Source organism: Ambystoma mexicanum, chromosome 7p (genome assembly GCF_040938575.1).
Source record: "Ambystoma mexicanum isolate Mex_15411 chromosome 7p, UKY_AmexF1_1, whole genome shotgun sequence".
NCBI classification, from domain to species: Eukaryota; Metazoa; Chordata; class Amphibia; order Caudata; family Ambystomatidae; genus Ambystoma; species Ambystoma mexicanum.
The window spans coordinates 80,384,453-80,410,274 of NC_090939.1; the positions used below are offsets into that span (position 1 = coordinate 80,384,453).

At 45.8% G+C, this 25,822-nt stretch overlaps 1 protein-coding gene across 1 annotated transcript in view; it reads left to right on the forward strand.

Moving 5' to 3' along the window:
• The window catches only part of POLQ (DNA polymerase theta), a 1,553,125-nt gene that overhangs the window by 598,329 nt on the left and 928,974 nt on the right, over positions 1-25,822 (forward strand). The window contains exon 13 of the mRNA XM_069635828.1: positions 5,251-5,393. Within this exon, the coding sequence (XP_069491929.1) occupies positions 5,251-5,393 (143 nt within the window). The remainder of the gene's footprint in view (positions 1-5,250; positions 5,394-25,822) is intronic.

A 25,822-nucleotide genomic window follows, 5' to 3' on the forward strand; every position in this document is an offset into this window, starting at 1 on the left:
GTGAACTACTGTTCCCAAGTAGTAAAGATGAATTTTCATCCCCTTTACATTTTGTATAAGTGAGCCAGCACAACCCTCCTTAACTACTCTGGTTGCCCAATGTGATGGTGTAGACTGTAAACTGGAAATGCACACAATGCTATTATATAAAATTATTAAGAAAGATGTGCAAAGCTGCAAAGATATTAGTACGAATACGCAGCAAGATGTAGATAAGAGTTTTACCAGGAACTAGAGGAGTGTTGTATGCTGCTATATTGGCACCATCTAAGGAGATAAATAATGAATACAAAACTACAGAACCCAATTTACAATTGACACATGGTAATTCAGCAAACGAAAAAGAAGTAGGTATCAGAATATACTAAATAAAAAAAACCCAGTGGAATAACAAAGAAAAAAGATGCTTTCGAGCAGTGATGTATGACAACAGACCCACTAGAACAGTTCCTAATGGGTGCATAATGGCTGAAAAACAGAACTAGATGCAGATAGGGATGATTCAACCAGTAGTGGAACCAGGATTAAGAACATCAGCGAAAAATCTATCTCCATCTTTAAAGAGCCAAACTATATTGGAGAACATGTTGTGATGATACACAAGACCCAAGAGATTGAGAAAGCATTGTAAAGGCATTAAGGGCATTGCCATACCTGTAGCAAACGTAAGGGTAGAGGAATTAAATATGGCACTGATGCATACGTCTCCCCTGTGGCAATAGAAAATCCCAGAGGTAAAAAACATGAAAGAAAATAAGATATGCATGATTACCTGGAAGAAATAACGGGGCCAGATAAGGTCGATTCACGGTTAAGGAGCCAAAAAGAAAAGAAACTTGCTATAAAACATAGGAAAAAAGCCATGGAACATACCGCTATTTCTGATAATATACTTGTGGTCATACAAAATATTTTTGTTGAACTACTAGAAAATGATGAAATATCTATACACAATACAGATCATGAAAGAGAGAGAAACATCCGACCAAAGGTTCCTTTGCAAAATGTAACGAAACAGAAGGAAGTCCCAAAAAATAGGATTAGGGCTGTGCAACTAAAATCAAAGGGAAAAAAGAATAATACAATAATATTAAATAGAAAATGTATACTTGATTTATGTCAGCAAATAATACCAATAAGAATGATCACAACTAAGATCTATAGATAGTTGATCAACTGGTGGGCGCAGATAGTGTGACCACCAATATATGGTGTACAAATGAAGTGATTTTAGCTGATATACTTCAATATGGTATGGAATTTGGTAAACTGCGATACCCTTGTCAGGAGACATCTAAACAGGATGAGGTATGTAGTACTTTAAAACCCTCCAGAATATTTGAAGAGAGGGGTATGGAAGCACCAGGAAAGATAAATAATAATAATGTATTAGAAACCAACAGTGGTCGAAGTAGGGAAAAATCATCCAGAAAGACTCTAGTAGAGTCATCACTGGAATCACAAGAGGGCTACTGGCAATGGTTCTTTTTCTTTTAAAGCACACTTTAACAATCAGTGCCGATGACACTAATGTGGTTATGTCTTGGAACACAAGAGGAAACTCTCATTATGTAGCAGATGGGGGAATATGAGCAAATATGCACCTATTCTTGGTAGTGGCATTACAGGAAACGTGGATGTGTGATGAATGTGTGATAGGCGGTATACTATCCAAGGATATGCAACAAAAGGTCCTTTGGGATGATCAAAAGGTGGGTTTATAATGTCAGTACGCCATCCATGGACTGTAAAAGACACCACATGGTCCACATACATGGTTCTAGCAGTAGTCATCCAATGTCAGAATCTTACAACTGTACCAATTTTAATAATTAACACATATAACCCTTCCAATGGCACCTTTTAATAAGATTAATATTCGTACGGTGGAGAAAATTCTACAAGATGCAACCAATAAATACCCGATCAATCTATTAGGAGACTTTAATGTTGTTCTGGCAGAAACCCCAAACTATCAGGAATTTTACTATAAATCAGAACCATATATCCCCACAACTGCGAATGGATATGGAAAGGGGTGGGATGAGCTGATTCAAACCTTTAATTTAAAAGTTCAGAATGACAATAGTCTGTGTGACCAAAGAAGAAAACCAACAAGAATTGGTAGAATAAGCTTGTCAACTATTGATTATATCGTAACTAACAAATTAGCAGACAAAATAATCTGTGACATGACAGTAGGTAATCGGGAAGAAAGCGATCATCTACCCCTATACCTTATGAAAACTAATGGTGTGTCAGAAAAAAATTAATACAACATGGTTGGTAATATTAAATTAAATAATGCAGGAAACTGTATAAAATGAAATCCCATTAAATTAAATAAATGTAACCAAATAGCTGAAAATGTACATTTAGCGTTCATCTACGCACACCAAGAAGGATTGGATATCAGAGTAGAAATGATGTTGGACGACTTCGAAATAGTAACTGCTGCAATAAACCAGGGTCTTGCACATAAACGTAAATACATTTCTACCTGTGAAAGATGGAATCAGAAGCATCAAAAGAAACCTAAATGTGATAATGATATTCATAATGCAATAAATTACGGAAGACCATAAGAGCAATTTCAAAAACCGAGCAGGATGACATAGATGGGAAAATTTAAAACTTCTAAATTGAACTACAGGAATTGGCTTCGGTGGTATAAAATGGAGAAAGCAAATGAAATATGACATCCATTAGCCCATTTATTGAGAATAAACAAAACTAAAGATATATGGCCAATAGTTAATCAATCTAGAAAGAATTCACGTCTGGTTAATAGTGTGGGGGAGCTTGAATGGGCAGCACACATTGGTAAAACACTGGGGTCCAAATTCCTGTTGATGAAGAATTTGAAAATGAGACAAATGAATGGAAATGCACCCGATCACTAGTTGAGATTAAAGAATTGATATTATCTTCATCATTGTCGCATGCAATGTTTCTTGATTGCACGTTTAATGCATTGTTAAAACAATCTCCAGATAAATGGGATCACATGCTACACTTATTATATGGGTGGATTGGAAAAAATAATAAGATACCCAAAACACGGCAGGAGGGATCCATGTTACCCGTTTATAAGAAAGGTGGTGTTAAAGATCCAGTAAATTATAGATTGTTAGCGATGCTGGATATTTCAGCTAAAGTATTCGCCAAGATACTCCATATGAATTAATCCAATGGATTGAGTCACGTCCTCCCACCAAATCAATCAGGGTTTAGAGCCAAATCATCCACTCTACATAATATAATAGTGACATCAGCCATAGAATACTGATGGGCACAGCGACATCTACCAGTCTATGGGGTCTTTATAGACTTATATGCTGCTTTCGACACAATCCTTAGAAATGAACTCTGGAATGAGTTGAAGAGTTGGAATATCCCTCCTGGGTTGCTGTCAATTATGAGGTTACTGTAGCACATCAGTAAAAGTGAGACTGGATGGTGAAGGTAAATGGTCCGACTTAATTCAAACATATGGTGGGTTAAACAGGGTTGCAACTTAGCTGCAACCCTGTTTAACTTATAGCTCGCAGACCTGGTTGATGCATTTAACTACGTGCTATCTAATGATCTTAAGATTGGCACTTTCAAAGTAGGATGGCTGGGCTATGCGGACGATCTCCTATTATTAGCCTACACACCAGGTGGCCTTCAAGGCAAATTATTGGCGCTCAAATCTTTTGCCACCAATAATGGTCTGAGAATAAACCTGAGCAAGACAAGGGTGATGGTATTCTCAGGTAGAACGAACTGCACAGTGTGAACCAATAGGAAATGAACAATCAATGGCCAAAAGATCAAAGTCGTGGAAAGTTACAGATACTTGGGTGTAATTATAGACTGGAACCTATCCTGGCAGCTGCAATGGATGGAAATAAAAACCAAATGTCTGAATATTTCAATGACGTTAAGTCATTTCATAGGAAAACAAGCTGTGATTTCTATTAAAACCATATTGTTACTTTGACGCAAAGATAGTATCTTCTCTCTCCTCTGCATGGTGCAGAGATCTGGGGGATAACATTAAAAAGTGAAATTAATAGATTTCAAGGGAAAATATAAAAAATCCTATTTTGCATGCCTAAAAGTCTTCCCAGTGAATATATTCTGTTGAAATGCAAACAAATAAGGATTGGTGATGTGATGGAATATCGTTCTGCCATGTTATTCTCCAAGCTATGTATTTTCGAAAATGACACGTTGATGGTTGATCTTATGAAAACAATGAATGTCATTGAAAATAACAAAGTATTGTACACAATCTGGCATATCAAAAATGGGCGAGAGAGCACATAACCAGCTGGTTATCCTACTCAACAGCGAGACGTAAACATCTGTTGAAAAATGTCATCCAAGAATACGGGCAAGAGAGATGTGATATTGTTAGCCTCGAATAGCAATTGTGGGATGTTCTTGCAACTTACTGAAAATAATTTGGGGAGCCCCAGATACTTGACACATACCCTGAAGCTAGAACATTTAGACGATACCTAGTTTTTCAATTTAACATATCTGCTTCTCAAAAGTGATGGGGACTAGTTATGGTATACCATGAGAAGGAGATGGTGTCGACTATGTGGCACAAATAATATTGATTCTGCACAACACCTCGTCTGTACATGTGAATGCCTAAATGGAATAAGATTAAAATACATAAAAGCATATGATCATACATGTGAGTTAAGAAGCATAAGTGAAATATGGCAGAAATGACTACAGGGTGATGATTTTAATATGTATCCTATGATGAATTTTATGAATACTGTTTGAATATTCTTAACCAACTCTCTGAGGATGCTTTTTACTGAGTTTCTATTTGTTTTTTTATTAGAAAACAAAGGAGAAATTGAATGTTTTTATGGTAATGAGTTTTACAAATGAGATCAACCTGTTTATATTTGTTTTTATATTGTGTTATACTGTTGATGTGATGAAACATATGTAAAGTCAATTTGGCTAAATGCATATTAAATAAATAAAAATAAGTACTACGATCTGATCCTTTTAAACTTCCCATGCATAAACATTAAAGTTTCAAAGGACGTTAACTTTTTGCAAATTAAAGCTGGTTAACATCTTTAAAAGTGGTTTATAGTCCTAATACTCGTTGGCAGCAGTTTCCATCACTTAGTAGTAGAAGTGAATTGAAGATTTTGCACTTGCTTGGAACCATCATGTTATTTCTGATAAAAGTCCTTCTCTGCTCATTATAATTGTCTTTGTCCTTCACAGTGGAAGTCTATCATGCAACTCAGCTTGGCTCTGCCACCCTGTCATCCTCGCTCTCGCCCTCCGAGGCTCTAGGTATCTTTGCTGACCTTCAGAGAGCCATGAAGGGATTTGTGCTGGAGAACGATCTTCACATCCTCTATCTGGTGAGCACCTTCTCGAACACAATGCTATATGTGGTGCATCAAGTTTACTGTTGCGAATAAGTAGACGAGAAAACATTTAACCTTCTTTACGTTTCTAAATGAAAATTCCAAAATTAAAACAGCACATGGGTATGAAAAAATGTGGTTTCTCTCAAATAAAAATGGAAATGGGAGGAATTCCTGTGCTTGTCCACTGAATCCTTCCCTCCAGTGTTTGTGTGCCAAGTTGTCCTACCTGTCTGCCATCCCTCCAGCATCCTCTGCTACCCTCCCATCCTCCAATCACTTTTTTGTCATCTTTTGCGAACCTCCCTTAAATTGCACTCATACCTTTACAAACAAAACACACTTTTATCTGGCACCTCTTCCTTTTCATGTTTGTTCGATTGAACTAGGCTGACTGAGAGGCAGACTACTGCTGTAAATGGTAATTAATTGAATTGTACATTATTTCTAATACGTTTTAACTAGATTCATTTACTTAACTCTTTTTATCATTATTTTAGAAATTGTGGAAACCTGCTCTCAATAACTTTTCACATTTTTCGTTAATTTTCACCTAATGTTATGGTATTTCATTTTTTTTAAACGTTATGAAAATTGTTTAAATTGTGTTTTGGTCAAGCTATTCTTATTCATGGTCTGTTCCTGTTGATTTATTAATTGTGCAGAAATTAACTTGTGAAGTATTACTGCATTTATCTGCAATACATTTTGTGTGCTAATAATGCCACCATGTCCTTGGTGCATTAATAGCTCTATGGATCTACGTATACTATAGACAGTTGTAAGTGCTCTACCTCATTACCCGCACAGCCACATTCCATTTATTTTTACTGACATGAGTGGACTGGAGCAATGCTGCAGTTCTGTACGTAGTAAGGAGAATAGTTTTCTGTTTCCAATTTTCTTTTGTGCAAAAGCCTCTCCCTGCCTTATTGTGAAGCCATTTAATGTCAAAGATGGTTTTATTGAGTGCAGATCATGCACAAGATATACTTCTGTGATCTACTCGGTGAAACTTCCCAGCATATATAGTGCAACCGATTTGAACATTCGCAGCAAGAAATAGGAAATATGGAGGGGCAAAACTGTATATTTCTGGTCATTTTTGCTTATTTGAAATATTTGTGTGTAGCAGCTAAACTGTACTATATTGCTGATGTCCTTATTGTGCCACCTTGCTGAAAACAAACTCTTACAGAAGGGGACATGGTTATTTAAATGTGTGCATTTTATATACTGCTATTAAGGGGATCATCTATCAGATATTGACGTTTGCACTTCAGAGTAAATATAATAAGGCGATTTGACTAGAGACAGCGGGGCGATACTACGGGTAATGTCCTGCTGCTCAATTCAAGGGTTCGAGTGAAGTGTGGGACCCTTAACGTTGGCAGTGGTGCCGTTACCAGCCTGTTGTCATGGTCATATCGGCCATTAGCACCCGCTTTACTGATAAGTGGGGCTATGATTTGAGAAAAAAACACCACATCCTACGCACCGGTTACGGGAGCAGTTGCTCTTTTAAAGTCTGTTTCCTTTGTTGTTGATGGCCAGAAATATACTAGTGTAGCAGGACGCTCCATATAAGTTTTTTTTTATTTTTTATTTTTTATTTGTCCCATAAAGGGATCAGGCAATTGGGGGCACCAGCTGAGCTACACATATGCTGCTTGGAGCACAGGCTTATACCAGTGAATGCAACCTGCGTTTTGAGCTTCCCAATTGGCTCGTACCCCTCACACCAAGATGCACGTGAGTGGTAGTGGGGGTAATATACTACATTTGTGCCTTTACAGTAGCAGTTCATAATTGTTGCTGGTCATTTCAAAATAACACATTTTTTTTTATTGTGAGCATAAAACCTATATTTCAGTTCCAACTTTACACAAAAACATTCTATCTGCATTTACACATCTCTCAACACTGCTGGTTGCCCATCATTGGAAAGAACACTTCAGATGTATCAACACATTTAAAAGATGACACAGGTTTTCAGATTCATTATTGGTCCAGACCAACACTTTGCAGGACTCAAATAACAAGTTGATTCGCTGAGCAGCGGTGCTTAACTCTGAAGGTCAGCTGTTATAGATAGACAATCCTCGGGATAGGTACTCATGTTTCCTTAAAGCAGTTCTTTCCTGTGGTTGCTGTAAGATAGGAATCTGGTATGCCTTGAGGTGTTTGTCCGGAAGTTGCTGCAAATAGAGGTAATTGGTTTGCCTCCCTTAGACCACTGAGAGACCAAATAATTGGTCTCTCAGTAACCCGGGGGCGACACCCACAGGAAACCCTCAGGGGTAGAAAACCTGTTGTCCAGGACTCCTGCAAGCGCTGAGGTTTTGACGGACCCCTTCTTGCACAGCATTCCGTGAGGAAGTTGGAACTCCCAAGGAAAGGCTCCGTACTCTGAAGGAGCGCGGAAGTGTAGAATGCAATTTGGGTTCTACGGGAGAGTTGGAAGAACGCAGAATCGCTGAGTTGAATTGGCAGGAAGGGAGGATGTCAGGCGGAAGGTCCGCCGGAGAGGAGAGAAAAGTAAGATATAATGGGGATAAGGATAGAGTGGAACGAGTCTGGAGAAAAGGTTAGTTTGAAGAATACCTAGCAAAGCTGATCGAAGCGAATAGCACACGGGTGAGCCAAGTAGCAACGCACCTACCTGTTGCTAAAAGATCCTAATATCGGATCAAGTACGTGTCGGTCGCCATTTTGAAAAACGCTAGACCGGTGCTTCAGCTTAGAAAAAACGGAACAAAAGCCCTCCATTTTGGTTTATGTTGCAGGTATCTGGGATGGTGTCTTTTCCATTTTAACCATAAGGACCTTTGGGGAATCCTGACACCGGCATAAATGCAGGTGCGAAGGCTCCACCAGTGATACTTGCATGCCTGGATACTGGCCCTCTTCTACTTACAAGCTAGGCCCTTGTGACTGATTTGGACTGTTTCTTCTTGGTGTATAATATGCTAACCGTCACCAATATAACCTTACTATAAAATTGTTAATCCCTAATCTAGCTTGATTGAACACCACTTCATATTTCTTGAACGCCCCTTTTCAGGAGGTAAAACTGGAGAAAGGGCACCTGTAGGCTGGTACCCACCTTTGTGATATCAGAGGAATTCTTTATGGAAGTAGTCAAGAGTCTGATGCCCCAGTAATATAATGCATCAGCAGAAATCAAAACTGTAAATAAATGGCACAGATTTGCTTAGGAAATCTTCAATCTATGTGAGCGCTTCAGAACCATTAACTGACCCCTGATTCAGCTCCTTCAAAAATAGCCTTGCTCCCCCCCACATCTACAAATTCTGAAGACTTCCCCTTATAAACTACTTTGAATTTTGCAGGGTGAACTATTTTTGCAATAGCTGCCGTATGTCTAGTCTTTCCTATCCACACTGTGTCCCTTCCCCTAGTTTGTTAGCCCTTGAACAAGTCTGAGAGCATAATCCTCATTTCACCGTTATAGCGTCTGATTTCTAACAACGGATGCCTTTAAGAACACATTATGACCTGTTGGTCAGAAAGCACCACCATTATCGTTATTTCTAATGGATTGTGTCCTCCCATGGATTCCTCATCTTTGATATACTGATATGCGGCTTGCAGTCTCGGAGGGCGCTGTGCAGTATCGAGTCTATGTGCCTCAACGGTTTCCATTCCCGTGTCCGGACGCAACGTTGATGATGGTATAAATAGCACGCACTGCGCCGCTTGCCTTACGTTTTTCCACATGCACAGTGTGCTCTCGTAATGGTTCGGCTCGCCTCAGCAATTCCATCTGTGCAATACTTTTTTTCATTCTTAAAAATATCTACTCTGATGACTGGTTTTCAGAGATGTGCAAACTGTGACTCGAAGATGTCGATCACAGATCGGCACAGAATGTCTCTGTTGCCTCGGTAAGGAGGACAAAGTCCTTGAGTGCAGCATCTGCCAGTCGATGACCAGAAAGGGCTTAAAAAAGAGAAGATCAAAACTCGCCCCTTGGTTGGTTTCCAAATCTCTGTCCTCTACCCCTTTACAGAGGAAATCTTCTGAAGGCAGATGTTCTACAGGGGACAAATCACCTGAAAGGCCTAATAAACCCTAGACGCGTTCTAAGCTGGTGATGTCTAGGAGCGATCCCTGTCATTTGGTGTCTTCACGAAACAAATCAAAGAAACTCCATCGTTCCTTGCTGTCTGTCTCCTCACCAGACAAGAGACAGGTCGGTTTTTCCAGTAAGACTACCTCGACGGCTGAATGGGATAAGTTCTGTCAAAGATGGACGTTTTTTCAAACGTTGCCCCTCCTGGTCCCTTTAAAAAGAGCCGAAAAAGTCTATCGAATGCACTGCGCCCATTAAGGCCGGCAGGGAATTGTCAAAGGCTTTGACTTGTGTGCCCAAAAGAGTCAAAAAGCCTTTGGGATGCCTACATTAACAACTTCTGGGACAGCACCAAATCCAAAAGCTTCAGTCACTTCTTTTTGGAAATCCTTTCGATCCATTTTTTAGGAGGATGAAGACGATGACACTGTACCCTTTCGATACAAATGTATTGGCACACCTAATGTCTCAGAGGAGTTGACTTCTGATCAATCTTGTTTAGCAGACTTGGCTACTTGCCTTAAAGAAGCCAGTGGCTTAGACACTTATCCTGAGGTGGAATTGGACACACCTGACACTCCTTACATAACTGCTCATCCAAATGTAGCAAACAGAACAGTTATGAGCAAGGTTACTGTATATTCAGGCTGGCGGGATCCTGCAGAGGACAAAGTTCAGCTATCTCTCTGATTTCCTTAATAAAGGCCAGAGGAACCCAAACTGCCTTTGCATTCAACTCTCAAACTGTCTTGGAGAACTGGCAGAAACCCAACACCACTCCTGCTGCGAAAATACAGACCATCATCCATTGACCGTGACTCTCTCTCCAGGCACACTTCTGGGAAAGTTTTGTGGTGCTGAACTCGATGCCATAAAATACGATGCGTTGGCAAAAATGCTGTTCTCCGTTAGGAGCGTGGCACTCAAGGCCATTATTGAATCTTATGCCTTAGCAACATAAACATACACTCCCTGGAATGTACATTCCCAAGCAGCAGATAACATACCTAAAGGAGAGATGAGTGATGGTTTTAATAACATCATTACTGATGGCAAGGAGGTAGCATATCAATCACTCCAGTCAGGGCTTGATGTATCAGACTGCACTGGCCGAGGTTTGCATGCCTGCACAAGTCTGGATTTGCTCCCAATGTCCAGTCAAGACATCTGGACATGCCTTTTTAATGGGTCAAACCTAATGTGGCTTCAAAATATTTGAGAGCAGATATTCACAATAGCATCAACATCCACCTACGCAGGCTTGGGTAGGTCATTATTTTCTCTTCAGTTCATCTTTTGGACAAAGAGTAGAATGCCAGGCTACTCAAAGGGGACAAGGGAGATTCTCACATGCCCCTAAAGGCCACGGAGGAAAGACTGCACAGGCAGCCACTGCCTCACCGACCTCTGCCCCAGCCCCAAAACCTCTTGAGCCCTTTGCTCACACAACCTCAGTGGGAGGCAGGTTGACCCAGCATCTAGAAGAATGGCTCTGCATTACTTCAGATGCACGGGTGCTTCACAGGAGCCAAATGGTAATGTCGCCCATTTTTTAAAAGGCCCCTAGGTTGTCTCCCGAGTTAGCAATCTCTCCGGGAACCAGAGCAAGACTACTACACAATCCTGGGGGAAGGCTATCTTGCAGATCGCAACAAGATTTCACAAAGGAGTCGCCAGCACTAGCACTTAGTCGGGGGGGCTCCGCCTTGGCTCCCCTTGGCAATTCCCTCTCTGTCCCCCCGCCCCCACCAGCATATGTCTGTTTCTACCCTCCTCCCCACACCCATCCCTACCTCCTGCACATCTCTCCAGTGCACTTGCACGCCCGAATACCACGAGGCCCAGTAGGACCACTACTGTATATTTACTGTTTTGCCAATGTTTTTGCTCTCCCCGGCCCCTTCCTGTTTAGCTTGTGGCTCTTTGAAACATTCTGCTGTATAACTGCTTAACAAATGCCCTTTTTTTTTTTAAAAAAAAATTTAAACGACCACTATCTTCCAGTATTCGACTTTGAGGTTGCTGGTCCTAGTGCCATCTTGCATTTTTCTGGTGTCAGAAATCTGCCTAAGGATGAGGTCACTGCAGTGGGTCCTCAGATCGGGTCTTGAGCAAGGTGGCATAGGATCTCTTGTGGTGTGTTTCAGACAGTTTCACGTCAGTAGTGAAAATTGAAGTGCTAACACACTTACTGAATCTCGTGAATTGTTGTTCTATACAGTACTTCTGCGGTACTGTGTCTCAGGAGGGCAGCGCGCCAGGGGGCCGCGACGGATAAGCACAGAGTTCTGACCCTTTCTGTGTGGCCCTACAATCGTACGTGTGCAGAATTGGCAGGCATAGAGCCAGATCCTCTAACAGCTGCGTAAACGGGTATAAATTAAGATCAGGCACGTTAGGTGGTATGTTCAAGGTGAGCACAAATACTTGTTCTCTACTACCGTTTATGCAGAGTACAGATGGATACAGATAGGCAGGTTAAAATGGGCAAGCAGTGCAAACAAGAATTGTAATATAGATGAAGGCGTAGTTTGGACAGGCAATTGTCAATCAACACAATGGCTCAAAGTTCTAGGGTGAACAGTACGAGTAAGCATATGACGTGCAAAGTGAGACTGTTTGGGTCGGGTTCAGTGATACACGAGACAGAGTAGTATATAAATTATTTTGAAAAGCATAAAAATGTATTTTATCTGTGACAATATGCATGGCTAGCCTGTGATGCTACTTTTCCAGAGGTTTGATGGTCCTGGCCTTCGAAGTAAACCAAGTAATCATTCTCCTATTGGCTCTCTTTGTCTGGTGCCCTCGGAGGAAGCTTGGTCTAACAATACCACTTCCTGTTATCTGAAAGGGATCTTCATGGTTTTCTCACAAGTATAGTGTTCCATTTCACCTCTTTGGGTAGGTGTGTCTATTCATGATTATACTGCCTCCCACTCTATTAGGGTTATGAACTTTGAGCTGCTAGTAGTCTCCTTCTAGGTTTGTCAACCTTAGAAACTGGATCCGAGAGAGGGCTCACAAATGTGGAATTCCTGATTAAGTGTTATGATATTCTCTTGATATGGCAACTAAAGTTGAGGAAAAGCAATTTGAATGGGTGTGCTCGATCTCTACAAGTTATGATCGCAGTAGCCTCCACTTTAGATGTAAACTGAATGTCTGTCAATTACTAACACTTTAGCTAAGATGCCAAGTGCCATTGGCCTGATAATTTCTGTAAGCTAAGAGCCAAATGTTGTGGGACCCAAATGTTGTAGAGAATATACCATGTCTCCTTTATTCTATTTTTTCTCATTCTAATTCCTTTTGCTTTGATAACGAAACCATTCTTGGGACCATCCTAGCCCTTCTGCGTCTTCGAGTTAGTGGGCAGCCCGTAACGGAAAATCTGCCACTTTCTACAATGGTGCCTTTGATTTGTGTAGGATTCATGCATTGCTTGTCTTTACTTCAGTGTTCCCATTGGTTCTGAGCTATATTTCTGTTTACATTTTTTAAGGAGATTGCTTGACTGGCAAACTATACATGTTTTCCAAAGGCACACAGGGTCTCTTCCTCAGAAGTGGAATGAAGGGGTGCACTTAGTGAATATAAAAATACATTGAATCTCCTACACTGCCATAAAAACTCCCAAACCCGCAATGCCCTCTCCAACTCACTGAACACGGCCCTAACGCGCCCCCTCTCTTTCCTGACTATCGGCACCCCGGCCCTACCAGGCCCCTTTGCTTTCCTGTCTATCAGTCTGTTTTATTCAGTCTCTCTCAGTGAATGAAATGTGCCTGAAGAGGCAGTGACAGGATAGTAGAAGCTAAATGGTGATCACTAGTTTGGATGCCTACTGATGTGAATGTTTCTGTTTTTTTCACTTCTTTAAATACACATGTATTTTCTTTGTGAAGCGTAAAGATCTGATCCATTGACTTCCTCTCCACTTATAGCAAGAAGTTCTCTCACAACCTCTGCCGTGGCAACTGTAGTGCAGTGCAGTCTGGCTTCAACTTGGATTCAGAAGAAAATGGCCAGATGCCACTAGGTGCTTCCTTCGAAGTTTAGTTTGCCAGATGGTGGCTGGGATCAGCGTATCTCAACCCAGTGCTCTTGGGGGAGGGGTGGTGGAGGATGGTGTACCATGCTTTAGATGGGAATGCTCTATTTGCCGGGCAAGATTTATACTGTGTAAGGCAATAGCAGCAACAGTAAAGTTGTAATCCACGGTCTCGAATACGTATACAACCTCTGGGAAAAACAGGGCCTGAATTTTTCATGGCTAGAATGGCGTCACCAATCATCTCACAGCGCAGGCCCAATCAGCCAGTGGTTAGGGACTAAAGTACCAGAACTTCTCCAACACAATAATGTTCCTACCTCCTAAAGCAAAAGAACACACATTGATTATTGTCCATCAACATGGAGCCCACACCACCACGTTGGGTTACGCACAATAACACTCTTCGTTCCCCAAGGCATGGAAGATGACCACACAATGACTGTTTTATTAATGATGCTGCAGCATTTCAGTCTCCCTAGCTATCATTCTTACTATTTGTCAAGACCGGTGGGGGGTCTGTACTTCCGCTCTCTATATGGTAGAGGAGAGGCACAGAGGACCCCAGCCAAGATTCTCAATTGTGGTAGCAATGGACGAGCAATCAAGGCCTAGCTTCTCAGGAGGTGATGCAGGCTGGTTCTTAAGTACAGTGTATCCCCAAGCCCCCACAAAGGAATGTCCACACACTGTATTACTGAAAACACAGTCTTTATATAATTAATATTCAAGGTTTATGTACACTTATCACAATAACGCACTTTGTGCTCAGGAAAACCAATAATGATAAATATCTACAATTCTAAAGTGGTACCACTAATATTAGACCTCATAACAGTGCATTCACAATACTGTAGCAATGGCACGCGGATCAATAAGAAGGAAACCAGCAATAGAGAGAGGAGAGATACCAGAGGGTTGAAACAATAGGCAGAAGACTGGCCCTTGCTACTGGACACAGTTCTGTGTGGAGATCCCCCCACCTGGGCAACCTGTAAAATAAAGAGATATATCCCGAGCCCAGTCCATATATTGTTCAACAGTCTTATTCTCTCCTACAATGTTTTTACCCCCCCAATGTACCTGGTGGAGTCGAGTTCTTCGAAGAGGCGTCGACAGATCCTTCTTGAATGACCCCCTTTAAAGCAGGAGTCACGGATCGTCGAGAGGCGTCGAGAAACGTCGAAGACCTCGGGGTTCGGCGACGGGGAATCGACGGCCCTTCTTGAATGCCTTCCCTTTCAAGCGGGAGGCACGGGGCGTCGAACGTCCGTCGACAAACGAGGTAGAACGATGTCGAAGAGGCGGCAGCTTCGTCCGAGCGGTGCTCGTCGGCGTCGGGGCGTCGGCGTCCTGCAAGGCGGAGGTGTGCGGGGCACCTCGATGACAATAGTTCTGGACCGCAAAGATTGTAGAGACGGGAGCCCAGCAAGGGCGTCGAGTCGCTAGAGTCTTTGGGGTCGTGAGGTGGCGGGAAACCCACCGGCAGGTTTCTCCTCGGCACGTTGGTCGTCCTCGACTTTCTCCGGCAGGATAAGCGGTCGACGATGCGGTCGAGGGAGTCCTTCGATTGAATGTTCTTAGGCAAAGGAGCGGACGGCTCCGGTCGTCGGCGGCACGGCGTCCAGTGGTTCCCACGGCTGGGCAACACAACTTCGACGGGCCTCCAGCGGTTACACAAACCTGCGAACCCTGGTCGACGGCAATGGACTTCGACGGCGTCGATGTCTGGTGCTTCACTTCGATCTCCTAGGCGGTCCCGTCTCGGGTCGGCAGCCTTTCGAGGGTCTGACTTCCAGGGCGCTTCGGCGAAGATGTAGCGGTGCTCGATGATCCCTCGGAGCACGGGAAGAGGGCGCCTTACCAGGTCCTCTCTCGGGTCAGTCCTCGACGATTTCGACAACCTTCAGTTCCGTCGAAGCAAATGCCACAGCAAGTCTTCTTCCAGCTGGACGTCGAGGATCAGCAAATCCAGTTACTCTTGAGTGGAGACTCAGCTTCTGAATGCTTCTGAACAATTTCCAGTGGTGAGAGGTCCCCAGATATACTATTCTGTCTCTCATCCACACTGCTGGCACACACACAGCAGCCAATCACACAGAAGGGCATTCATGCAGTCAGTCAGCCAATCAGGCACACAGTGCATTCAGGCCACACTCCTCCCTTTCAGACACTCACAACAAGGAATGTGGATTGGGACAAGTACCCAGCCATTCAACACTACACACTGCATTCAGGCCAGTTTCGGGCAGGGCTGTCTCAGTCTTTGTCTCTCATGCCAGAAACCAGACAACCACAACAAGGAGTGTATATTGGTCACACACTCCATTCACCCAGGTCCCACCCACAGGAGGTACCCATAACATACAGTCACTGGGAAGGCTCCAGTCAGTCTAGCTGGGCCTTCACAACAACACCATATATGGAACTTCCACCCAACAGCCAGTCAGGGGGAAGGGACAGAGTCAGGGCTTCCCAGGACTTTGGGAAAAACAAGATAACAGGCAATAGAAAGCAAGAGGCCACAGGTGCCATCTTGTTTCCTATCAGGAATCAACTGATTCCAATGGCAGGGCCTGGGTACCCCAAAATGGAGGACACCCAGAGCACCTGTCAAATTCAGCATGGAGCTGCCACCAGCCCATACCCTGCTCTGTGGGCCACCCACAGGTGCCCAAAAACATACACTAGGGGCACAGGGTTGTACCCCTACCCATGGGTGCCATAAGGGTATCCCATGGGTCTGTTCACCAAACCAAAAGAGAGAGCTGCACTGCCAGGAGTCCCAAATGGACTCATGGGCAGAAAACATGACAGAACACACGATAAAAGGCAGTAAAGGGCAAGGATTCAGAGGCCCTGTCCCCCTGATGCATTTCCAGCATCACAGTCGCCCCCCCCAGACTGAGGTGGAGGGTGTCTAATCTCCCACGGGATAGACACCCTCATCCAGACGGTCAACATACCTTCTGGAAAGGCCATCTGCATTATCGTGACTCTTCCCTGGTCTGTGCTCTATGGTGAAGTCTAGCCCTTGCAGGCTAATGGACCACCTGAGCAATTTCGGATTCTCACCCTTCATCTGCATAAGCCACTTCAGGGGCTTATGATCTGTTTGGACCTTGAAGGTAGACCCCGTAAGGTAGGGCCTAAAACGCCTAAGGCTCCAAACTATGCTAAAACACTCCTTTTCAACAGTAGCCCACCTAAGTTCTCTACCCTTGAGTTGTCTACTGATGAATATGATAGGATGTTCTCTCCCTTTGTCATCTAACTGGGACAAGACAGCTCCAATTCCGGTGTCGCAGGCATCCGTCTGGACGATAAAGGGTCGGCTGTAGTCAGGCGCACACAACACAGGTGCCCTACACAGACTTTCTTTCAAGCCATCAAAGGCCCTCTGACAGTCTTCGGTCCAATTAACCTTCCTAGGCTGTTTGGGTGAAGTTAGAGCTGTCAGGGGTGCAGCTATGGTTCCATAGTCTGCCATGAAATTGCGATAGTACCCAGTGGGGCCCAAAAAGGCTCTCACCTGGGTTTGAGTAGTGGGAGTCTCCCAGTTCTGTACATCCTGTACTTTACTGGAGAGAGGTTGGATTTGACCCCCTCCTACCTCATGACCAAGATAGGTAACTTTCCCCTGAGCTATCTGGCACTTGGTGGCCTTGATAGTGAGGTTAGCCCTTTTCAAGGCCTGCAACACCTTATCCAGATGTGTCAAATGCTCTTCCCAGGTGGAACTGTAGACGGCAATGTCGTCTAAGTAAGCCACACAAAAGGCTTCCAGCCCACTGAGCGCATGGTTGACCAATCTCTGGAAGGTGGCAGGGGCATTCTTCAACCCAAAAGGCATGACCCTAAACTGGTAGAGTCCCTCAGGTGTTGAGAAAGCCGTCTTTTCCTTGGCATGGTCCGTCAGAGCTATTTGCCAATAGCCTGAGGTAAGGTCAAAGGTGCTCACAAACTTGGCAGCACCTATGGTGTCCACGAGCTCATCAGCCCTGGGCAATGGGTGCGCGTCAGTTTTGGTGACGGCATTGACTCCTCGGTAGTCCACACAGAACCTCCAATCTTTGGTACCCGCCTGGGAACTTGCCTTGGGGACAAGGACCACTGGACTGGACCAGGGACTGGTTGAGGGTTCAATAACACCCAGATCCAACATCTTGGCGACCTCAGCCTGGATGTGGCTCTTGACGGTATCTGACATACGATAGCACCTGCTTTTGACAGGCACACTGTCACCAGTGTCAATTTCGTGCTTACACCACGGTGTAAGGCCCGGTGTCAGTGAAAACAGAGAGGCATACTGCTGGAGCAAAGCCCTGCAGGCCCTCTGCTGCTCTGTTGTCAAATCTGGAGAGAGATTTACTCCCTCCACTGAGCCGTCCTGAGGGTTGCTATGCAGCAAATCAGGAAGGGGCTCACTCTCATCCTCTTCTTGCCCTGAAGCTAGCAAGAGACATGAGACCTCTGCTCGCCTGTGGAAAGGCTTGAGCCTGTTGACATGGAATACCTGGGGGGCTACCCCAGAGGCTCCCATGTCAACCAGATAATTGACTTCGCCCATCTTGGAGATGATCCTGAAGGGTCCAGTCCACTTGTCTGCCAAAGCTCTAGGCTTGGTAGGCTCTATCACAAGGATTTCCTGTCCCGGAGTCCAATCCACTTGCGAAGCTTTAAGGTCATGCCAGTACTTATTCAATTCCTGGCTGGCCTTGAGATTTGCTGTTGCCTGACCCATCATCTGTGTCATCCTCCGCCGGAGGCCTAACACATAGTCCCCCACTTGCTTGGCGGGACCGGGAGGGGTGGCTTCCAAGCCTTCTCTGATCAAGGCGAGGGGCCCCCTCACGGGATGTCCAAAGAGTAACTCAAAGGGGCTGAAACCAACACCCTCTTGAGGTACCTCTCTGTAAGCAAACAGCAGGCATGGCAGGAGGAGATCCCATTTCCTCCTTAGGGGCTCTTCCAAAGCACCTAGCATGCCCTTGAGAGTTTTGTTAAATCTCTCAACCAGACCATTGGTCTGGGGGTGGTAAGAGGTGGAGAACTTGTAGGTTACCCCGCACTCTTTCCACATGGTTTTCATGTAACTAGACATGAAGTTGGATCCTCGGTCAGAGACAACCTCCTTGGGGAATCCAACACGGGTGAAAATGCCCAGGAGAGCCCTGGCAACCACCTTGGCAGTAACAGTCCGAAGGGGTATTGCCTCAGGGTACCTGGTGGCATGATCTACCAAGACCAGGATGAACCGATGTCCACCTGAAGTGGGAGGGTCAAGGGGACCGACGATGTCGATGCCCACCCTCTCAAATGGTGTGCCAACCACTGGTAATGGCTGCAGTGGGGCAATGACCCTGCCTCCAGTCTTGCCAGACAACTGACAAGTTGGGCAGGTCCTGCAGTGGGACTCCACCTCTACCCCCATCCGTGGCCAGTAGAAATGGGCAGAGAGCCTCTGCTTAGTCTTCTTGGTCCCAAGATGACCAGCCAAGGGCACCTCATGCGCCAACTGCAGTAGGAAGGGCCTGTAAACCTGGGGTACCACCAACCTCTTGCGGGCACCAGGTTCAGGCTTAGTGGGCTCACTAACAAGGAGCTCACCCTCCCAATAAATCTTGAATGTCCTAGGCACTTCACCTTGTGCCTGGGACAGGGCCTGTTTCCTCAGGCCCTCGAGAGAGTGGCACTCTCTCTGTCCCTTACAGAAGTCTGCCCGGGAGGGTCCCCCTTCAGCTAACAAGCATTGAAGGTCGGGATGATCCTCCGGGTTGAGAACCTCTCCCACAGGAGAGTCTTCTGTCTCTTCTCCCAAAGGAGTTGAGTTTGGGTTTTCCACTGGGCCCAGCCCGTCCGGGGCATGGATCCCAATGGGTGCAGCAGGAAGAGAAGGTGCTCCCTCCACAGAGGTGGCCTTCGTGGTCTTCCGCCTTCTTGCCTTAGGCCTCGCCTTTGGCTCGGGTATCTGACCCACAGCCAGACCCGGTGTCACCTGTGACCTAGTGACTGCAGCAGCAGTCATGGGAAGACCATCCGAGATCAACCCCAACTCTACTAGATCATTCCCTAACAAAATGTTAGCAGGGACATTGTCCTGAACCAGGACAGGAAGCTTCGCTGTCTTGTCTCCAATCATGAGTGTGACTAAGGCTACAGGCGATAATTTGGGAGGCCCACCAGCTAACCTGGTGGTTCTCAGAGGAGCACCTACATAGTCCTCTGGCTTGAGCAGGGTCCTGTCCACCACTGTCATGCTTGCCCCAGTGTCTCTCAAACCAGTAGAAGGCTGGCCATTCAAGAGGACACTTCTCAAAAACCTACGGGTGTTCTGCGGGATAGTTGCCAGTACTTCTGCGTACTGGTCCCAGGCCCCAAGGGACACTAAGGAAATCTCTACCGGAGCACCAAATGTGATTCCTGTAGAGGAGGGGAGGACAGTGGCCTCCACCTCAGCCACGGGGTAAGGGTAGGTCAGGCTGACAGCCTGTACTCCAAGTGCCTTACCTTTACACTTGGGGTCACCCCTTTTGTGATCCAGAGCCCCACAATCCCAACAAGTGCCAGGAGTGCGGGGTACGGTACTGGAACCACTGGGAACCTGCTTTGCAGCAGGTGGACCACTACTCTTATTCCCACCCACAGAGGACTTATCCCCACTAGATTTTTGGGTCTTAGGAGAGGAAGGTTTTGGTTTACCCGACTGTGATTGCTTTTGGGACTCCTCAGCTTTCTGAGAGGTCCCCTTTTCTTTGTCCTTGTCCTTCCCACTGGAGTCCTTAGGGGACACCCGGTGGGAGACCCACTTGTCAGCCAACCTAGCCAGCTTAAAGGGGTCCAAAATGTTCTGGTCAGCCACATACTGACGCAGCTCTGGTGAACAGGCTTCAGAAAAATGCTCAAAAAACAAGAGGTGGGACAACTCAACAAAAGTTTTCACCTTGTAACCGTCAATCCACCCCATCATGTTCATGTGCGCAGTACTCACCCAGTCAACCCAAGACACATTCTCTCTTTTCTTAAAATCCCTGAACCTTTTAAGGTATTGGGTAGGTGTCTTGCCAAACTTGGCAATCAAAGCAGACTTCATACACTCATACTGACCCCTTTCTTCCACACTCAGCTTCAGAATACAGTCATATCCAGTTTGAGGCACTCTGCTTAACAAACACTTAGCCCAATCTCTTTTATCTACATCATGAATTGCACAAGCCATTTCAAACGCTTCAATCCATTGGAGGATATCTGAACCCTCCACAAACACACCAACCAAATCTTTCATAAACTTGGTGGCTGGGGACCTGCCACTCTCAATTGGTCTAGCTGAAGTCTCCACTCTAGCTCTCTCTAGCTGGATTCTCTGACATTCAGTGTCCTTGTCTTTGAGCGCAAGATCCCTATTCTTGAGTTCCACTTGCTGTGCCAGCTCCTCTTTCTTAAGCTCAGCTTCTATTTCCAACTTGCGATATTCAAAGGCCAATTTCATCCTTAATAACTCAAGTTCCATGGAATTGCTGGGGTTTGGAACAGAGGCAGCAGGAATGGTGGCATTCCCAGAAACAGATTCAGCGACAACCCCAGGGGCAGAGTCCTCACTGGTGGCATCCCCCCCTTCATCAAGGGTTTCACCATCAGTCTGGTAGTCCACCAGGGCAGCTATCAGCTCAGCCCTAGACTTATCCACAAAGTCTAACTCCCTGGCTTCACAAGCACTCTGGAGAGCCTCTAAGCTCATCCGAGTCAATTTACCATTTGCAATGGGCTCCATTGCCTGTAATGCAGTTATTTGGTACACACCCAAACCTTAATCTAATAAAGTGCGGATATTTTGTAAGTGGCACGGTTATACACTGAGTCTTAAAACCATAAGCATCCCACCGCTGCCACCAGCTTGTCAAGACCGGTGGGGGGTCTGTACTTCCGCTCTCTATATGGTAGAGGAGAGGCACAGAGGACCCCAGCCAAGATTCTCAATTGTGGTAGCAATGGACGAGCAATCAAGGCCTAGCTTCTCAGGAGGTGATGCAGGCTGGTTCTTAAGTACAGTGTATCCCCAAGCCCCCACAAAGGAATGTCCACACACTGTATTACTGAAAACACAGTCTTTATATAATTAATATTCAAGGTTTATGTACACTTATCACAATAACGCACTTTGTGCTCAGGAAAACCAATAATGATAAATATCTACAATTCTAAAGTGGTACCACTAATATTAGACCTCATAACAGTGCATTCACAATACTGTAGCAATGGCACGCGGATCAATAAGAAGGAAACCAGCAATAGAGAGAGGAGAGATACCAGAGGGTTGAAACAATAGGCAGAAGACTGGCCCTTGCTACTGGACACAGTTCTGTGTGGAGATCCCCCCACCTGGGCAACCTGTAAAATAAAGAGATATATCCCGAGCCCAGTCCATATATTGTTCAACAGTCTTATTCTCTCCTACAATGTTTTTACCCCCCCAATGTACCTGGTGGAGTCGAGTTCTTCGAAGAGGCGTCGACAGATCCTTCTTGAATGACCCCCTTTAAAGCAGGAGTCACGGATCGTCGAGAGGCGTCGAGAAACGTCGAAGACCTCGGGGTTCGGCGACGGGGAATCGACGGCCCTTCTTGAATGCCTTCCCTTTCAAGCGGGAGGCACGGGGCGTCGAACGTCCGTCGACAAACGAGGTAGAACGATGTCGAAGAGGCGGCAGCTTCGTCCGAGCGGTGCTCGTCGGCGTCGGGGCGTCGGCGTCCTGCAAGGCGGAGGTGTGCGGGGCACCTCGATGACAATAGTTCTGGACCGCAAAGATTGTAGAGACGGGAGCCCAGCAAGGGCGTCGAGTCGCTCGAGTCTTTGGGGTCGTGAGGTGGCGGGAAACCCACCGGCAGGTTTCTCCTCGGCGCGTTGGTCGTCCTCGACTTTCTCCGGCAGGATAAGCGGTCGACGATGCGGTCGAGGGAGTCCTTCGATTGAATGTTCTTAGGCAAAGGAGCGGACGGCTCCGGTCGTCGGCGGCACGGCGTCCAGTGGTTCCCACGGCTGGGCAACACAACTTCGACGGGCCTCCAGCGGTTACACAAACCTGCGAACCCTGGTCGACGGCAATGGACTTCGACGGCGTCGATGTCCGGTGCTTCACTTCGATCTCCTAGGCGGTCCCGTCTCGGGTCGGCAGCCTTTCGAGGGTCTGACTTCCAGGGCGCTTCGGCGAAGATGTAGCGGTGCTCGATGATCCCTCGGAGCACGGGAAGAGGGCGCCTTACCAGGTCCTCTCTCGGGTCAGTCCTCGACGATTTCGACAACCTTCAGTTCCGTCGAAGCAAATGCCACAGCAAGTCTTCTTCTTCCAGCTGGACGTCGAGGATCAGCAAATCCAGTTACTCTTGAGTGGAGACTCAGCTTCTGAATGCTTCTGAACAATTTCCAGTGGTGAGAGGTCCCCAGATATACTATTCTGTCTCTCATCCACACTGCTGGCACACACACAGCAGCCAATCACACAGAAGGGCATTCATGCAGTCAGTCAGCCAATCAGGCACACAGTGCATTCAGGCCACACTCCTCCCTTTCAGACACTCACAACAAGGAATGTGGATTGGGACAAGTACCCAGCCATTCAACACTACACACTGCATTCAGGCCAGTTTCGGGCAGGGCTGTCTCAGTCTTTGTCTCTCATGCCAGAAACCAGACAACCACAACAAGGAGTGTATATTGGTCACACACTCCATTCACCCAGGTCCCACCCACAGGAGGTACCCATAACATACAGTCACTGGGAAGGCTCCAGTCAGTCTAGCTGGGCCTTCACAACAACACCATATATGGAACTTCCACCCAACAGCCAGTCAGGGGGAAGGGACAGAGTCAGGGCTTCCCAGGACTTTGGGAAAAACAAGATAACAGGCAATAGAAAGCAAGAGGCCACAGGTGCCATCTTGTTTCCTATCAGGAATCAACTGATTCCAATGGCAGGGCCTGGGTACCCCAAAATGGAGGACACCCAGAGCACCTGTCAAATTCAGCATGGAGCTGCCACCAGCCCATACCCTGCTCTGTGGGCCACCCACAGGTGCCCAAAAACATACACTAGGGGCACAGGGTTGTACCCCTACCCATGGGTGCCATAAGGGTATCCCATGGGTCTGTTCACCAAACCAAAAGAGAGAGCTGCACTGCCAGGAGTCCCAAATGGACTCATGGGCAGAAAACATGACAGAACACACGATAAAAGGCAGTAAAGGGCAAGGATTCAGAGGCCCTGTCCCCCTGATGCATTTCCAGCATCACACTATTCCCCCCAGAGAACATCCCTGGATCTCAATTGAGACTAGCGATATCAAAAATCTGAGGGTAAAAGTGATTTGTGGGAATACCATAGGTCACTGTAATGTTAACTCTATATTTCGTGGCTCTGGTGGTTCACAGCCAGAACTGAATACACCACAAATTGTCCTGGCTAATGAACTGAGATACCAGTGTATGCACTTCTACCTAAACCTGTATGATTGGTTCCAGGAAGCCTTTTTGCCTCCAGGATGCTTTACACTTCCTTCATCAGGAAAATTCTTAGATCTTTGTCTCTCCATGAAAAATTGAAGGTCCTAGTCCAGCAACTTTGTTGTGTATTGGATGCAGCTGTGGGGATAGCCTTCCCACTAGCCAAGATTGCTTGTTTTTCGAGCTAAACGGACACTGTTTTCTCATCACTCAGCATCCTGAGATCAAGTAATGCTCCATCCCTCACTTTTTTCAGGCTATGCCCTGCACAATTGCAACTAACTTCTGTGAGAAACCTGAGGTGTTTCACCCAGGCTATTCCCGGGAATCCTTTGTTCAAGTGGACAGAGTAGGGCCATCGCTCTTGGATTCCAACCCTGGGGGCGGGCGGGCGAGGGAGGATCGCCTCGGCAAGGGGTTCTCTGGGCCTATGGGAAACGCGCCTTCGGGAGAGACCTGGTATTCTTCCTGTTCTGATACACCCCTACCTGACTTCCCCTCAGTTGTCATGGGATATTGTCACGAGTCGCATTATACCTCCGTACCTTTCCGAAAGAAAAAGGAGAAATGACCAGGGAAATTAAAACCCAATAGAAAATCTATTTACCCATCACAAAACATTTACTCTCTTCATCCTGACAAAAACCTACATAGTTTTTCCATGATCTCCAGGAAAACCTACAACTCCCACAATCCCTGCTTCTATTCTAGAAGTCCTACTACTGCGACGAAGAAGAGGCAGATGGGAGTCACAAAGGTTGCCCATAGGAATCAATGGGTAATAGATTCCTAAGGGCAGTCTCCATGTTGTCCCGCTAATGAGGTCAGGCATAGTCAGGAAGGGAGCGACAACTACTCGCACCAGACTCAATCAACTCTTTCAAGAGTATAAAAGGTCAGCCACACAGGCACACTCTGAGCGAGCTGGGGAGGCTGAAGGAACAGTGAAGACCAGAAGGAGAAGTTAGTAGCTGGGAGAACCTTGGGAATCCAGAAGGGGGTGGGGGGGACGGATTGCCAAGAAACTGAGGCCTGTGAGTACAAAGTGTGCTACAGTGTGGCAGGGGAGCCGTGGCACAGGGAACCAAAACTCCAGCTACACTTTTCTGGTAGTGTTTAAATCAGTACTTACTCCCTAGGTGAGTTCCAGAAACCCAGGTAGTTGAGGGGCAAGGTTGAGTACTGGGAGCCTGACCTCAAGTGAATCCCTATTGAGGACCCGCTAAAGGCTCATCACTGTGGGTAAAAATGGAAGACCCTGCGACTCGAGGGAAGCTAAGGCGGGATAGCATGTATTATCAAGACCTTTGTATAAATCCCAAAAGTGCCTGTAGCTGGCGGAATGGGAGCTAAGCCTCAAATGTGCATTCTGGGATTTGTAGTACAAAGGAGCAAAGCTGTGAGACAGTGGTCCGGCACCGCGTGTGTGCCCAATTGAAGGGTTCTGTAAGATTATTACCCTATTCTAACAAGTTGTTAGAATAAGGCAGCACAATTGCAATTGAAAGTGTTTGGAGGTGCTGGCAGACCATTTTGTGCTGTCCCTTTAACTGGATTACCCAGGATTCTCGCTTCGGCTTCACATTGACTTTAAAATTGCTTCCTGGAGCGAAAATGACGCGAAAGTGTTTGGCGGTGTTAAGCGGATGGAGCCGGCAGATTAACTTCTCTGCGAGATATGTCGGGTCTGCAGCTGAGTTAGCCTTCTGCGACCAGTCGCGTGCAGATAACCTTGCGCTAGCTAAACAGTCTTCTGTGTGAACAGGTGTGAACTGG